Source organism: Linepithema humile, chromosome 5 (assembly GCF_040581485.1).
Source record: "Linepithema humile isolate Giens D197 chromosome 5, Lhum_UNIL_v1.0, whole genome shotgun sequence".
Lineage (NCBI taxonomy): Eukaryota > Metazoa > Arthropoda > Insecta > Hymenoptera > Formicidae > Linepithema > Linepithema humile.
In genome coordinates, this window is record NC_090132.1 from 20,316,740 (window position 1) to 20,334,949 (window position 18,210).

General features: G+C 39.7%; 1 protein-coding gene across 3 annotated transcripts in view; it reads left to right on the forward strand.

Moving 5' to 3' along the window:
* The window catches only part of dpr12 (defective proboscis extension response 12), a 250,778-nt gene that overhangs the window by 218,381 nt on the left and 14,187 nt on the right, over positions 1 to 18,210 (forward strand). For all 3 annotated transcript variants that reach the window (XM_067355354.1, XM_067355356.1, XM_067355355.1), the window contains one exon: positions 9,667 to 9,877. In XM_067355354.1, the coding sequence (XP_067211455.1) occupies positions 9,667 to 9,877 (211 nt within the window). The remainder of the gene's footprint in view (positions 1 to 9,666; positions 9,878 to 18,210) is intronic.

The window sequence follows — 18,210 nt, forward strand, 5'->3', positions numbered from 1 at the left end:
AGGATCCGTATCCCTTTGAAGCAGCTCGGTAATTCCCCGGGGGTTTAGACAAACGCGGTCTCGCAGTCGTATCGATCGCGCTCGGAAGCTGCGCTTTTTATTATCGCCGCGCGCCACCAAAGGCGATAGCGCGAAGGGGCTTAACTTCGCGCCGTCTCTCTGAATGCCGCCCACAATGGCACGGCGCGTCGTAAATAACCGCGGAATAATTCCGCCGGCGTGCCATTTGTAACGGTAAATTAGCAGGCCACCGCCGCTGCGCGGAGCACGAGCACGGGCGCTTTCGCTCCGCGTCTCGCAAAACCAAAGAGGCGAAAACGCTTCGCGGCGACGGCCTCTCGCCGTGTTTTCGGTAATTAGCGAGGACATTACTCCGCAATTGCGCGCCGGTTCACCCTTGAACTGCCGTTGCGCGCCGGCGATGTTGCCACCGCCGGAGTTACAGTGTTTCGAGCGGTGGAAAAGAGGAAAAAATGCACAGCACGTCTCGAGCTACGAGTTGCACAGTGCTGGCATGGACGATTACTCCTCTATTCCATTGCTGCGCTCGGCTTCATTGTGGCCGCGCTCGGTATTTCGTTGCATTTCGTAACGCGATGAAAGATAGAGTAGCAGCGGATTCTGCCCGCAAACGTTTCTATTCTTGGCGTTTGTACGTGTTGTTATATTTAATTTTTAATGCGCGAACCTCTTCTTCGTACGCTTCGTAATCCCCGTGCAACAAAGAAGTAGGAAGACTTGAAAAGATGAGGAAGGTCTTTAGCATATTTTGCGGTGATATTTCTTTTGAAATTTGCATATTATGTAGAAATGTAACATTCTACTAAATGTCTTCATATAATTAAGAATTTTTCCCTTGAAGTAAATTCCGTGGAAGTAAAAATAAGTTGAAAGTTAATTAAAAGTATAAAATTTCCTCGTCCACCTTACACTCGAATCTATCGACTATCGGTCTATGACTCGACTAAATCAATCTACAAAACGAATCAATTCCTTCTTGTGAATTTCTTCTTCAACCAGTTGTGCTTAAATATCAGAGAATATTGGGAGAAAACATATACATTTTTGATGTATCCTATATAAGGAGCGTATAAATTATGGATTTGTCGGAAGCGCATGCACTTCGCATGTATTCTGAAATTGCATTGCGTCTGTGAATAAGCGAATGCAGCAGTTGAAATGTCGACTGTTCGTTGTTGGTGGAAAATAACGGCGACAGATGCAAACGCGAACGTCTGCCATGGAGAATTATTTTTCGTTGTAGTATCTGTTGTAAAAATGACTTTTGATAAAATCGACCTAGTTAGCGTACAAATTTAATATCGATATCAATTATTAATACCAGCTAAAATATAATTTCATCAGCGGACTGATATTTGCGTAAATATCCTATATTTTCGCAGACAGTGGCTAATATGAAGATGAACTTTCGAGCTCTGAAGTATGATTAATTACTTGCTTCACGATTTAATACTGCTGACAGATATAGAATGAAGAAATCTGTTCAATATTAATTAGTCTCAACATTGCCTCCGCTCGTAAGCTGAGACACGGCACATTATCGGCTCGAGGGAAACGTATCAATCTAAGTGTCAGAAGCGAATATGCAACAACACCGCCGGGAGAAAACTGTCAATCCTCCCGCATATCTCTGCACAAATAATCGCATTACCCCTGGAAATGTGCGTCCCGCTACGGACGGCGAAGAGATGTCAGAAGTTATCGACTTCGCTTGAGGAGATATCGGAGACAGCTGAACGGTATATTAATTCTATGCGTCGCTCGAGGTCGTTCTTCGTGATGCCAGGAGTTAAAAGCCGCTCCTCTCTCTCTCTCCTCTTCCTTTCCTTCCCTCTCTCTCTCTCTCTCTCTCTCTCTCTCTCTCTCTCTCTCTCTTTCTCTCTCCCTCCCTCCGTACACGGATTCAATCCAGAAGCCCCCTCGAGCTTGCAAAACAACCACGCGCAGCTTGACAAACTTACGTCGATGTGCATGCGCGGCGAAGCACATAGGGACTACCGTTCGCAGTGATGTATATAAGCTTCGGCCATGGTATCCTTCCTATATGTATACGATCGAAATGCACATACCGGGCGCGGTGGTATCGCGAAAGGGATGGCTACATAGACCAGGTAAGTAACTCGGTTTATCTTTAGCCGGGATCAGCGTTCGCTGACGAGTTTTACGGTCGCATCGTATTCTCGGGCAAACATCTCTTTTCACTTTCGCGGAGGCGACATACGGAAACGGAGAATCAGTGCGCCAATTTGCGTCGCGCGGAAAAATTGCAATCTATTCTAGTTGCCGCGAGCGCAAAGTGCTTGTTTTCGCGTTTGCAATCAGAGAATCGTTGGGTAACGCGACGTAGAAAACAACGCATTAAAATTTGCGGAAGTTATTCACAGATAGATCGGTCCTCGTGCAGTTGTCATTTTTCAGCTATTTTACGTTGTTACGTTATTTGCAATTTACTCTTGCGTTATTAGCGATGAAATCGGAATAAATTTTATTAAAGTGGACTTGACGTACGCGAGAGAGCTTGTATGGAGATACGTAATATTTGCTAATGAAATTTTTTATAATAAAACAGGTACTTACAATGAAAACAATGTATTCGCGCTGCAAGCACGATGCCATTGATTTTACGTCAATGTTGTCGATAACATTATTAAAGTGCATAACTGTAAAGAGAGAGAATATCGGGATTTCTTACTCATTCGGACAAAATGAAACATTGAACAAACATAAACATAATAATGTTTACTTACTTTTTGATTAAAGTGTAATAACAATTAAAAGGGCGTTGTTGCGACGTATTCAGTTTAAAACATTTATCAGTGTGTGTTCTTCAAAAGATATTTTGCAGAGTACGATAGCAAATAATGCTTGACAAATTATTTCGCCTTTTACGACCGTATATATCAAGATGTCGAGCCGGATATTACTGTGTATACGTATTTGCATTTCCATGCTCGAAGCGCCGCCGCATTATTTTCTTAATGAATGCCAAATGCCGTGTTATATCGCAGTGTTTCCCTTGCAAACGGTCGAGACGGACGGACTCGGCTCAACTGTGACGAGGTGCAGTAATGACAATTACACCACGAGCGAATACACTTGACACCTAAATGACGCCAGGCGTGAATTATCTCGAAATGAACACGTTATTCCGCTGTAGCGAGTCATAAATAATAATACTGTCAGCACTGAAGAACACCTGCTAATGACGGTTTTTGTCTGCCTTACAAACAAACGCAGTAAAAATCAACGGAATATAACGAGAATAAAGCGCAGTAAGAGTTTGCGTTATTTCTCTACAAAACTTCTAATTAGTAAATATTGATATAATTTTTATCAAATAACTCAAACCAGTGATTTTCAAATTGACGAGATATTTACGCCGACAGGAAATACTTTGGCAAAAGAGCTAAATAAGGAAGGACAGGAAATAAGATCAGATATTATTAACACGTTACCTACCTAGGCGCTGCCTACATGTTAGCCTACTAATAGACTTCCGTTAAAACAGGAAATAATAATTAAATATTATATGAAGATGAAAAATATCAAGGGTTGAATGCATGCCAAAAATCATGAATTCTTCATGTCATCTGCTTAGAAAGAAAGAGATTGGGCGGCTTTTATAAATATAACATCTCTATTTCTTCTCAAGTTGATAAGATATTCATGTCGACAGGAGATATTTTAGTAAAAGAGCTAAGTAAGAAAGGAAATAAAATATCGGATATTATTAAGACGGGAAATAATGATTAAATATAAAGATGAAAAATATCAAGTGTTAAACGCACGTCAAAAATGGGTCTTTAATTGACCGATGGCAAACACAGAAGGAGCAGAGACGATTTCATTAATAAAGCTTGTGCGTCGTGTTACTCTATTTATCTCGAAAACAGAGTTCGCTGTCCGCTCGTAACAACGTGACACACTAGTGTCAATTGCATCGCCGACATGCGCGTCATGCAACCTGGCAATTAACCCTGCACCAACTCGCCCGTACTGCCTTAGACTGCATGTACTTGGAAATTCGAAACTGTGTGCTCTAAGCAGTCATTAATGTGAATGAGACGTTCGCTATTGCCGGCTTCCATATTTATGAAAGCCGCCCGGTCTCCTCCTACGCGCACAAAAGAAACGAGGTAAATTCTTAAAATAACACGCCGAATCGACCGGCCGAAGATTTCATAGCGATTTAACATTCGACCCGCATGAAAAGAAGTTTTGAGTGCCGTTAGACCGAGTTAATTTAATCCCGCCGATCGAAATATCCCTTTGATTAAAATTCTGTATCGGCCCTTCAACGAGTTTCCCGGGGGTGCCTTCAGAATCTTTGAGCATAATTAGATATTCGAAGCTACCGCATAGTGCATTTATTTCATTAAGTTAAGCGAACAATTTACACCTCGCCGGTTTACTTGGAAGCTACATTCACGTCAAAGTCGATTCGTTTTCTTTCAAATGCTGTAAGATCAATCAAGAAGTTGCGACGGGGCGGTAAATAAAATATCGACGTGTTTTTCAACAATGAGCTAATTAAGGATTCTCATAGAACTTTCACAAGTATAACCATTAAAATTCGATGAATAGAATTTACTAAGTGACGAGCTGATACGTATATTGGAAATATGTTGCAATGTCACATTTCTCCCACTGTCACAATTACCGTGATTGATTGTACGATTGTTCTCCTGCATTTTCAGCGTCCAAAGATAGATCAAACATATTGCGAAAAATACATCTATCGGAGATTCCTCTTTTGAATACTCCATCATATCAAACAGCATCGTGTATAATAAATACATGCACTAGCCCAGTATTTTGATGAAAGAATAGTTTCTCAATGACACGCATTTTGTAAAATTATTCTGCAATTGTTTAAACGAAAACAATACTTTACGCATGTGTTATTACATTTTATCGCTTATTGCAACTTACATTATTTTCTTTCACGAATGTCATAAGATCTCGAAACACGTTCGAGGAATTTATTTCTCGCCGTGAGAACTGCTTCGATAGTTAGGTCACAAGAAGACGTTTCAACTTCGTTTCCGATATCAGAGCAACATCGCAACTAGAATTTGACATTTTCGAAGGTATTTTTCTTTAAGACGCTACATTTTCTAACGCGGCGATTAATCTTCCGAAGCACAAATGGACAGTGCAAAACTTCACGACGCTCCGATGCAGCGCGTAGGTAACAGCGAGATTTTTTTTCAGCGGAGCGAAATGGAGCGTTAATCTTTTTAGTCGTTGATGTGAAATTGAAATGACTCATAGCGCGCGAGATGGACGGGCATAAAAATTCCTTTTACGAACTGAGCGTCGCGACGAGCGGCGTGCATACGCGCGCGAAGTCAACTCCGGCTGCAAATCCGCTGCAATTAGTCGCGAATTAAATTGATAGTGCGAAAAGACGCGACTGTTCATTGGATTTGCTGCGCGACGGTCGAGCGACCATCCTCGCGCTCGCTCTCTGCCGTTACGTGCATTTCTCATCTGCAGACGCGGACGCAAAATGACGGTACTGAGCTTCGTCATCTTCGGGAGAGGACGGAAAAGAGATGGCTGCGCCCGACATACAACTTCGTTCTACGTGCTTGACGTAACTCGTCTGTTTTCACTTGGTGTCTGGTGCTCGGCATTGCGCGCGCGTTCGCCCTGAGCTTGGTAAACGACGTAATTTTCGCAACATCATCAGCTCGGTTTATTGAACGACATAAGCGCGTCGCAAGGCGAATGGAGTCTTTTTGAAGAACATCGTAGAACACTTGATGCGAATGCGACTATTGAGATTTTACATGTCGGTCGTAATTCGTTCCTTTCTGCCTCGCATCTCGCGCTCATTATAGGCGCTTTTCAACTTTAATGAGTGATTCTCGTAATGACAATCCAATAAAGTAAAATAGTGATAGTAAAAAACAAATCTTTCATAAAATATCATCAAAGAATGTTTAATGCGAATATAATGCTAATGAAACGAATGATTTTTTGTACGACGATTTATTATAAATTTGACGTTAATTATCGTAATATTGTTTAGCTTTGTATTGCGCTAGCAATATGGCATGGACAAGGCTTTCTATTCGGCTTTCGGAAACAATATCCGTTTGCAGCTATAAAGATAAAGCCACATTGATTAAACTGAATTTGTTGCAAATGTGTGTATAATATTCTGCAAATTCAACAAAACTGGACAGCGAAATTTGTTGATTTATCTATATATATATACATATGTATTTATGTTTATATATATATATATATATATATACATACATTAATCTCGCGCACCGCGCGCAATTTTATATACGTATGCACTTCTTCACAATCAAAACAATCAATATAGTATTGATAACTCGTACTGTTTACAAATTATAGATACTTGTTACGTTGCGGTGTAATGCAAATTTATGCAAAAGCGGATTTGTTCACGGTCAGATATTTACGATCGTTTTATTGACATTGCAATCCGCATTCATATAATCATCGTCCGTCTTACATTATGCATGCACTTTATGCATACCGCTACCGAGATAAGTAGCAGCGCAATTAGCGTGACGTTGATAGTTTGCATTACTTGTTTGATACAATTCGCTTTCTTCTGTCGTGTAACTCGCGTTACCTTGTTGAAACTCCACTTTGTCGTCTCGCGAGAACAATAGGATAATTTATATGAATCCCTAAAAGCACAAAGTGAATTGCATACAGCGTCTCGGGAGAAATTTATTCGTCTCCAGCGGCGTAAAATCGACGATAATATTTCAAAAAGCACGCAACTTGCAGCATTACTGAGTTAATTACACGCTAATTCGTTGAAATATCTCGCAAGGAAGGAAGAGAAATTTAAAATATATTACGCTTAAAAAAAGACGCCAGACCTGTGACTCGCCGACTCACGGCGGAAAAAGATTGGTAAGCGCGACAACTTATTCGAATAATTAGTCTCTAAAAAATTATATTTGCAATAATGTTAAAATGGCAAAATGATTATTTAGAAATTATATTTTTTTACAAGTACACGCTATTTGTCAGAAATTCAGTTGGAAGTTGACAGAATTTACGTATAAAAATATTTCCGAGGTGACACTTGTGTCGTAAATTTATGTTTCACGATGTATATCTACGCGATACATCTTTTTAAATTACTTTCTTTAATCATATTTTATTCCCATCCTTTCGCTTATCGTGTCGACGATGATGAAACGGCGATAATAATGACGGCGATCGTTTCTATGGATATTCACATGAGCTTTATAGCCGTCGCTAATGCATCGTGCGGTGGTGAGCGTTTACCGGTGGCTTAGAGAACCTTGAACGAAACAAAAGAACGAGCATTTAGCATGGAGGAATGCGTGGCCTCCGACCTCGCTTTGCTGGGCGAAATCCGTGAAGCTGAAAATCCTCGGGTATCCCGCACTTCGCCGCGTACGGTTTCGCGCGTCTATTCTTCGTCCGCTTTGCGGCTTGACGCCACCGCCACAATATGCGCGTTACAATAAACGGATGACGAGCAGCATCCCGCATATCTGATCCCGCGGAAATTCCGCATTGGGAGGAAATTTATGCGCTATAAGGCGTATATACGCTAAACTTGATGGTGACGCGCCAGCATATATTCTGTTCGTAACGAATTCGTGTTTATACACGCAGTCCAAATAAATTTCAATATTATATATCGATTACAAAACTTGCGAAAGTTTCTATATAATTTGCGAGTTCAATTTCTTCATGTTTTTCTGCATTAATATTTCAATGAAAATGTCGCAATGTATTTATCTATTCGCAGTTATGTTGACATTAACATGCGATATCGCTATTTTCCTTTACAATAAAATAATGACAAAATTGTTATATTCTTTAGCTCTTTGCGGTCTTTCTTTATCGAGACCGACTCGACACAATGCTTTACGGCAATTCTCCGCATAGTTCTTCAAACAGTCGAAGCGGGCATAATTGTAATAAGCGAAGTATATTTTGCAAGCTTTCATAAAATTTTTCTGACAAGAACTGTTTGCTACATTTATCTTATCTCGATAATATTAAAGGAACGAAATATATTTAATGTCTGCTTGTTTGTCAAAATTAATTCGGACCATAAATTGATGGGTTTTTAAAAAGTAATTGCACACGGAATATCTTCGAAATAATCCGAGTCGAAATTTCATTTCCTATTTTCGTACAATCGATAAGTTACAAATTTGTAATGCTTCTTTGACTCTTTGAATAATACGAGGGTCCTAATTAGGACCTATTTAGGGGCTCCAAAGCTCCATTTGACCTGAAAAATACTGCAGGCCTATTTTCATTACTTTTAAATCTTACCTTTTGAAATCTTCAAGATTCACAAATAATAGGACATAATTATATATTCTCTCTATACTAATATATTCTCTCGGTACTTAAATTTTGACTTGCAAATATTTTTCTGAGACAACGATTTGGGGAATGTGTAATAAAAAATATATTAAAATGTATACTTTTAAAAAGTCTACACGCCCTTATTCCATGCTCTTCATCCGTTTCTGTCAGCATATTGCAAACTTCCTGACGACGCTAAAGCTGGAAGTTTGCGAGTGTTCTGCCTTAACAACATACCGCTTTACGCACCTATCCTTCCTGTATTCTGCGGCACGACAAAGCCGCTATAAACATGTATCCGGCATTATAATAAACGGTTGATGGGCCTCATCGCTCGCAGCTACAGCCTGAATTGCGCGCGCTCATTCAACAAAATTCCGCGTATTATGTAAACTCGCGTTTTTGCAACCAATTTCCCTTGCGCGTTTAACCGGTGCTCTCGCAAACGCAAATATTAAACTTACACAAGTTGACATTTAATTGCTTCAAAATATATCTAACATACTTGCTGCGTAAGCGCATGGGAGTGTTCAAACGCAACAATGCACATTTTGAAATTATTTTTTCTTTTAAGATTTATCGATAAATTGGTTATATAATTTTACCAAAAAATATTTTATTATCGCTTTTTAATGTTAACGTTATATATTCTCGTAGCATTTAATTAAAATATACCAGATACTGTTTTCTATTCATGATTTGCGAATTTAGGTTGCGAAAAAGCTTTTACGTTTTACTTTTTTATATCCCACACGCAATAACTGTTAATGTTCATACAACCATTATTCATTAAAATACTGCTTGTAAAACATTCTCTGTAGAGAATAACAAAAAATTTTCATTTGCAATAAAAAAAATTAAAAATATAACGGCCGCAATTTCGATGCTTTCTGTCGATGCTGAAAGAATCTTGCAAGGCGGCATATTTCTATTTTTTTTTTTTGCACTTGCTTTTAAAAGAACGAAAAGAATCTTCAAAGAATATGCAATAATTTATGAGGGTTAATGAAATTATGAAATCAATTCAAGTGTAAATCTTACGACAAACATAAAATATGCAAAATCAAAAACCAAATTTTTTATTTACCAAAATAAATGAACGAAAGTGCTAAGACTGCAAGGAGAAGCTCTATCGGCGTTCACGGTTTCCCAGCACAAAGACGCGTCGTGCCACCGAAAGGAGTCCTCATAACGAATGTCACGAGCCGTGGGCCTCGCCTTTGTGCCGGGAAAAATCCGCGCGTTAAATCTCATGCTTGTCAACTGAAGCCATTCTTCTTCTATCTGCTCCAGAGCCCGACGCCGCCGCAATACGTGTTCTGGTATCACAATAACCGGATGATAAACTACGACACCACACGCGGCAGCGTGACCGTACAAACCGATCCAGGACCAACTCAGAGCCGGCTGACGATTCGCCAGGCGGTGGAGTCCGACACGGGCAATTACACGTGCAGCGCCTCCAACACCAAGCCGGCATCGATCTTCGTCTTCGTCACCGAAGGCAAGTATAAGCAATTGTATTTCGTAGAGATAGAGCAGACTCCCTTAATCGGTACAACTCGGTCGCCGCTTGTCCCCAAAGTTTCCTGACTATTCTCTCTGAGCAAATACCAGTAACGATCCTCGGAACAATAAAACCGAAAAGCTTGTTTCAATCTGGACACATTTAGATATTGTACAAGGCACATTGATCTTCTCCTTAGTTATCGAGTAGAATAGTTTCAAATGAAAAGACTTTTTATTTGCACACCTATTGTTCAATGTTGAAATCGCTAAGAAAAAATCGGCTCCAGAGTCGGAAAATCTACGGTCGAAAGGTGTGCGACTTCTGTTATAATGTTTTGGATCACGCAAAGAACTCAGCATTCTGAATTATTACATAAATATAGCTGTCATCATTATTGAAAATAATATTATTCTCACTATCTCTTCAACTACAATTCTATTATATGAGAGATAACTTCCAACGTTATCTCTTGTACAATATAATTGTATAACGTCAAACACAGTAGTGTTTGTATAAAAGTATAAAAGTCCAATAATAATTAAGAAAAGAAAATTCGAATCGTAATAAGGCAATTTTAATATAATAAACGCGTGCGCGAAAAATATTCTGATAACAAGACCCGAGATAAAGTATTGATTTACAACATGAGAAATCACACTGCGGTCTTTTGCGGAAGAGAACAAGAAAACATCTCCCCACAAAAAAATACGTTTATTTCCCACTATCATCCCGGGACAATTCCGCTTCAGGACACAGTCCCCCTTTTTCGATACGATTGTATCTGTTATTTCCACACTCTGCACACGTGGATCACGTGAAGATTATACGTAGTGCGTTGTGTCGCATGTATACATACGCGTATACATGCACGGCAACGTGCGTGCGTGTGAAAGTGAACGACGAAGCTTCTCGGTCCTTCGACGATCGATCACTCGCCGCCACCCTCCAATGTGTATATATATAGCGCGATTTAACCCCTTTCTAACGAGGGCCACGACCGACGATGAAGCCCAAGGCTCTTTCGGCAAAAAGCGATCCTCATCGGCTCCACGCTGTCGTCGAAAAAGCCGCGCGCGCAGTGCTCCGCGATGACTGTAGCGACGGATCGTCCGCAATTTTAGGTCCGCCAGGGTCGCCGTAATTGATGTGAAAGGATGAGGACAGAGTCGCGAAAATCTTAATTGGATTACGAGAAACTCGGTCGGCCGGAAGATTTATTATGCGGATGTACAGGGAGGAGCGCGCATCTCGCCTCACCGGGATAAACGCGTTTTCAACGAACCTTTAATATATGCATGTCGCTGTTCGCGAAGAATCAGTGAATCTCGCGCGATCGCAGTTGTGATTAAAGGTGAAATACTGTTATTACCTCGAATAGATTAATCACTTAACATATCTCTTCACGAAATACGCGCCGAAATATATTAGAATTTAATGAGACGACGCAAATGAAGGGAGGTTGTCCTTTGCCTTAGACGCGTCAGTGGGGTGAGAAAATAAATAGAGGAACGAAGGAAAATCGTAGCGTAATGCATTCGGCTCTAAATCGACGACTGCCACGCTCAGGCGTTATATAGATCTCACGCGTGACACCTCGCACCGCAGATAGGGTGGTTTTCCTTGACAGTCGAACGAAAGGATATCGTGCAAAATCGATATGGCTGGTCTTTTGGCCGGTCAATTGCACTCGCACAATACCGGCGCGCGCGGGAAGCAGCGAGTCCATCGCATGCGTGATAAACCGTTATACGAGCGTCCCTTCTGTTCCGCGAAGTACTAAGCTTTCAGGTTAAATTTTGAAGATATGGACTCCATTACCGAGCACCGCCGTTCTCCGGGACTGGCGCAAATTCCGCCGCGTGTGTTCACGTACACGTAGACGCGCGGAACGTGTCTATACGCGACCGCACACCCGCACACCGACGAGTACGGCGCGGTCCGTAATTCACAGCCTCGGGAACATATGGGGCAATGCCTCGCGCCGTAAATTATGGTAAAAGTGTGCATGCGCCGCGTTTCGGAAGAGACACGTATCGCCGATGAATGTTGCAAATCTGGCGGTCCGCGCGCAACGCCGCGCACCATGAATTTTGATATTCGGCAGACAGGAAGAAGGATCCGCGCTCGCGCTAGCGTTGCTGCTTTTTTTCCCCCGCGGCAAATTTACGACAGGATTATATCACCGGGCGTGCGCGACCGGGCACACGATGATATATCAATAGGTCGGGTCAAGGCGGCCCGTGATATTATTAATGACGACCGATGACGTAACACCCGACCCGAGATAAATGCGGTCGTCAACGAAGGCGCCGCGACGTCGTGGATGTCGGCTCTCGTCACGGCGCGGGGTCGTACGATATACATGACGTATGTTTAACGGGCGTTTACGCGAAGCGTTCCGAAAAGCTTGTACGGCAAAAAATTATAATAATAAGACGAATTCAAAAGAAATTATACCCCTTTCTTTTGTCGTAATTGAAAATAATTCCTAATTACAGTGTCATTTAAAATTAAACGAACTGTATGTTAAAGAATTCTAACGAGATAAACTTCAAAGGAACAAATAGAGATAATAAAAGCTAAAATTATTCTCTTCACTTAATGTTGAGCGGATTTTTTTTTTTTTTTCCATGCTCGTACGGAATACACAATTTTTCTTCTAACACAGAATACTCGTTAAATTACACGCGCGCGCGCACGTAACATCTACGTTTCGTCACAGTGATACCCGGCCGCGTAACATTGCATCAACACATAGATATTCTACCTCGCTCGCGCTCACGGCGCAAGATAGAGGATTAATTATTACGCGTACGTGATAATGAGATGAAATCTCTGTGAGCTGCTGCACGCGCTGATGACATTGCCTTTTGACCGAGATTTTTGACCTCGCCGTTGCGGAGAGGAAGCGCAGCGAGTATCTCGACAGATGTACCGCGCGTTAATGACGAATTAATAACAGTGCAGCTCCTGAAGTATGAACCATTCGGTTGCGCTCGGCACAAGCGGCACAATTATGTCTGTAAATATTGCCCGCGGGATTATTACATTGCTTTTATGGCACTAATGATGGATCGTTGTAACTACCGGGTTATTCCCGGACCGGTTAACGCGCGCTGTTTCATCCTCTCGGTTATTTTGACTCGCCGGTGGGTGCGGGGGAAACCGCCGCAAAATCCTTAATGAATATTGCAGAACTTGAGACAGCCGCTTTATCCAGCGAATTCCGCGAGATTCGCGCGTGGCGCGGTGCGGCGCGGTGCGGCGCGGGGAGAGGAAGAAAGCAGGGAAGACTTCGTGTCGCGATAAATTATCTAAGCGCTCGCGCTGCGTCGACGGTAAATTGGCTTAGCACGGCGATACTAGATCGCAATCTCATTAAAGGCGCGCTCGGAGGACGACGCGTTAAAACGAACTTCCAAAACCCAGCGACGACGAAACCCTGCGGCGATCCCGAATCCCTTCTCTCTTCTCGACCAGTTGTCGTCGGATCGTAAACAAATACTTGCATTTAACGTACGTAATATTGCGACCTCTGTTTCTCTCCCGACTATCCGGGAATTGCTCGTAAACTCTTATTTGCGCTTTTATGCCAATTATAGTGCGTGTAAATGGGCGACGTTGTCGCCAAGATTCCGACGGCGACAACGACGACGGACGCATGATGGCCGTTCGGTGGACAGTAAAAGCGCCATAAATGCAGCAAGTAGTTTGTCCGATTTTTATATGAACACAATTCTCGAACAATGATTTGCGCAAACGGTGCGGTAATTTATAAAAAAATTTTGGCTACAAATGGAAAAAAGTTAATATAAAAAATATCAACAATTTTACAATTGAAATAAAAGAGTAATTTAATTTTATAAAAGGAAAAAAATAGAGCATCGTAAAAATATATTTGCTGAATTAATAATAGAGAGAAATGATTAAAAATTTATATTGACAGCACAGACTTGTAAAAAATTGCTGTGTTTAAAATAACTTTATTGAGCAAAACAACGGCATAAAATCAACTTTGCCATATGGTATACTAACTTTATCAAATTATTTTTGCAAACAATATATAATCCTCTATCGACGCTCGAGTGTGCTTCTTTTCGGTCTATAAAATTCCTCGTCTAATAAAAACTGTCGAATTTTGCGGAAATATTCGCGTGATGAACGCGAAGGACCAAAGATTCCGCGGTACGACGAAAAGATAAATCTAATTTCTTCGGAGATGCAGAATAAAGTCTTTTCTCGAGGCTGCTTATAAAGTAAAGAAGAAGATATAATAACACCCGCATTACATTAGATGAATAATATTTATCCATCTTCATCCTTTTTACTTGATAGAGCCGTTTCGTTTTATCATGAAAAATGTATGAGCTAGTGAGAATTCTTATTAAACGCTTCTCGCTACGAGGGATCGGAGCATTAAATCCTCACCGGGTTGTGCCAGCTGTTTGTCATTAGGTTTTGAGAGCGTCTTTACAACCGATGCACGTAGGCCGTAAATGCTGAAATGCACTCTGACCCAAATCACGATTTCGACGTAGATTCTGGATCATGCATCGGCAGCTCGTGTTACTTTTATGAGCGCACTACGCGACTCGCAATCAGTGAATATTTAATATTATTTTAATACACCGCCATTCATCGCTCCTTGCAAATTTATTAATAAGATTGATTCGAATTTTACGCGGTATGAATTAGAATATCAATACAGTTAATTCGAATTCTGTATATCTTTAATGAATTCTCTTAGTATTGTTTGTAAGTAATATATACTTCGATGATTAATAGTTTCAATAATGCACAATTCTGCATTGTAAAATCTGCAAATATTCTAAAGCAAGTCAACGCGTTAAAAGCTCGTTATAAATATATGAGTTGCAGGTCATTAGATCCCGCAATCAATGCACGTATTCTGTAAATGTTTGAATGCACTTCGATTTAATTGACAAAGTTTGTGCAGAATCTTATTCACCGACCCAAGAGCTATTCAGTTTCCGCAATCAATACTATTGGTTCTAGTGGATGAGTTAAGCTCCGTCATTGTTAGTCAAGAACGCAGTCAGTTCGGTCGCAAAATTACAAACCGCGCAAAAACAATGCGCAAAACAGTGCATTATAAACAAGAACTTCAGTGCATTCATACGGTGTATTATATAAAGTGGAGAAAAAGTTTAAATTATTTATTATTCCACCTGTATTAACTAACGAGTAACTTTTATTTATTTTTTTTTTCACAAAGAAGATTTCTTATATACATTCAAGGTTCTGTATTTTAGGATTTTATTCAGCAAGAATTATTTAATATCGCGGTACAGATACCTTCATATCACGGTGCGCTAATATCGCGCGGCAATTTCTTCTCGTTGCCGGGATAAATTTGTTAGGGTAGGGTACGGATGAAAACATAAAAGAGCAAAAAGACAAGTCGGCCGGCCGCAAGCGAAACATGACGATGTTTACGGCGTTAACCACCCCAGCCGAGTAGCTCGCACATTTGCGGTTCTGACGAGTATGGGAAATAACTCCATTTAACGGTGGGTCACTATGGTTCTATTTGAGAGGAAACATCATCACGGTCTTTCCACGATTGGCGCAAAACCGGAGCAAATATTGGCCTGTGGTTAATTAACCACGGAAGTTTAATCAGCGGAAGTGGCCCTACAACTCCGCGTTCGAGGTACGAAATAAAAGATAATACACGCGATCAATAGCGGGGGATAAATCTATTTGAAGGTGGACACAGTAGAGATGCGAGGAAGTGCGATGCCGTTCTTTTAGCGTGATGATATTCCATATTCTTGATCTTCCCGAATGCACAGTTTCTTGTGCCATTTTCGAAAATTAAATATTGATTCTGTTGTGCAGTTTTGCAAAGCCTCTTTAATCTTTTTTAAAAGATTAAAAATTTTTTGTTTTAACAAAGTTGAGTAATTGATTAATTTCATGCAGATTTATAATTAGTAAAAATGATTTTATCTTACTTTTTTACTTGCTTTTATTTACTTTATAATGACTAACATATCATAATTACTTTATTTTGCAAATTAAAAATTTCTGAATAATATTTTTCCTTTGTATCTTGTATTTCTTGTTTTTTTTTTTTTTTTTTTTTTTTTTTTTTATTTTATTTTGCGACAGTAAATAAAATATTTTTCTATATTTACGTATTATGCTGTCGCTATGTTTTGTTTATAAAGAAATCAATTTCTCTCTTATCTTTAACAAACAATTTTTTTATCGTGTATATCCTAATTAACTGTTAAGTATGTCATTCATTACACGCAGCTTGTTAAAATTTTGTATTCACAAATATCCGCGATACACTGAATATATGTGCGAGAGATGAAGAGACAAAGCTGGGCTTTGCGTGACATTTATCCCTTTGTTACCGGCAGTCATAGCGCATAAACGGATACAAGCAGGCACTTCAATAATGGTACGAAATACACTTTCGGCAACAAACGCAAAGGCCAAGCATCTCTCGTAGCCCGGCGAATAGGCACACCGTTTACAATAGGCGCCTTCATTTCACATGAAAGGAGAAATCGCGATGGTCTTTCGGGCCAGAGGCGCAAGCCCGTGCAAACATTGGCCGTCGGTTAATTAGCCGCAAACGAGCCTACTCCCGTTATAACGCGCACGCAAATTGTACAATGGGGTAGCGTGTGCAACATATACTACTACTATCGTGCCCGGGATCGATGACACAAGAAAATCGAACCAAACGGAACTCGTATGTCAAAAACGTATGTAAAAAGTGTCCAAAATATTTTTTTTTAAATATAATATTTGTTAAAAAATATTTTTGGAAAAATATCAATTATTCTAAAAACGAATGTTCTAAAAAGTTAGAAGTTTCACCGTTACATTTTTTTCTATAATTGGAACGTTATAATTGCATGCACTGAACTTTTTAATATCAATAACAGATTTTGTGAGCCTCGGAGCCGATTTTTCTTTAAGGAAAATTCTTGTGAGACCAACATTTGTTGCAATTTTTCAATATTTATACAGCAATAGAGTAGAACATTAAATAGTTTGTTCAAATTAAATCTCTAATTAAAATTCTGAAGCAGAAAAGACCACTTCAATATATCATAAATCTCTTATTTCAATGTGTTTTAATTTGTATTTTAATTAATAATTAATGTTTTATGTATTATAACCTACTTTAGCATGCTTTGAATTACCCTTGCTTATAGAGTTTGCTCTCATTAGTAACGGAATTGATTTATTAATAGTATAATTATATGTATAATTTTATAAAGTATATTATTTCTATCCGTGTGTGTTTGTATGGACGCGTATGCATGTTTCCGTATGCATGTATGTGAGATATGAAATTACATTAACCTCTATATTATTTGTGAAATAACGTTATAGTGAAAGGTTTAGTGCTCATGGTTTGCTTTACGTGCAGCGCACAACATTATAGTAGTAGTAGTAGTAGTAGTAGTAGTAGTAGTGTGTGATCGATTCCACAATTCTCGTATTTCCCGATTATAACTGTACATACAAGTTTCAACCTGCCCAGATAATGGCTTTCGTTAAAGTAAATGTTTCCTCGTCAAAAGATTGCGAGCAGCAACGTGGATAACGCGTTAAGCCACATTTTCTTCGCTTATAAATTGAAATTTTTATTTTCGACGTCATCCATTCCACGTGTGTTAAACGTGAGTTTACGAATACTTTTCGACATACCTTAAGCGTTTATTTTTTTAATTCGAAAAAAAAATAATTTTTGAAAAAAGTTTAATTGAACAAAACGAATAAATTGGTATTATTTTTAGTCGCCAATAATTTTTTCAGTCTATATTTAATTTCTTTTATTTTCTGAATATGAATTTGATTGTTTCAATTATCAAATTATCAGCGACAGTATTCTATTTGCCGCTTCTTCCATTTACAAATTGTTTAATTGGATTCAAATCAAGTTTGTGAGTTACTTTACAAAAATAGTATCGAATTGCAAGATAACGCTGCTGTTCGTTGTACCGTCGCTACGACATGTGCGATAACACTGGAATAAACAATTAGTTACATTATGTGCGCTAAAAACGGAAATGGAAAGCCATATTGTAGATCGCAAACAGGTCCCTTCGCATTAATACTAATTGTATTACTCGTCACTCCTTGATTATCTCCGATCCCCGTAACGACGAATTAATATCGGCACGCTACGACACACGCGATATTGTATAATGCAATTTATAATACGCGGTATATATCTATTATCAACATTAATTATTCCGCGGGGTAGCTACGACGCGCAGTGTGAGTAACTACGACAGTAATTAGCTCAGTAATCCACGGCACATTCTGTGCAGTTT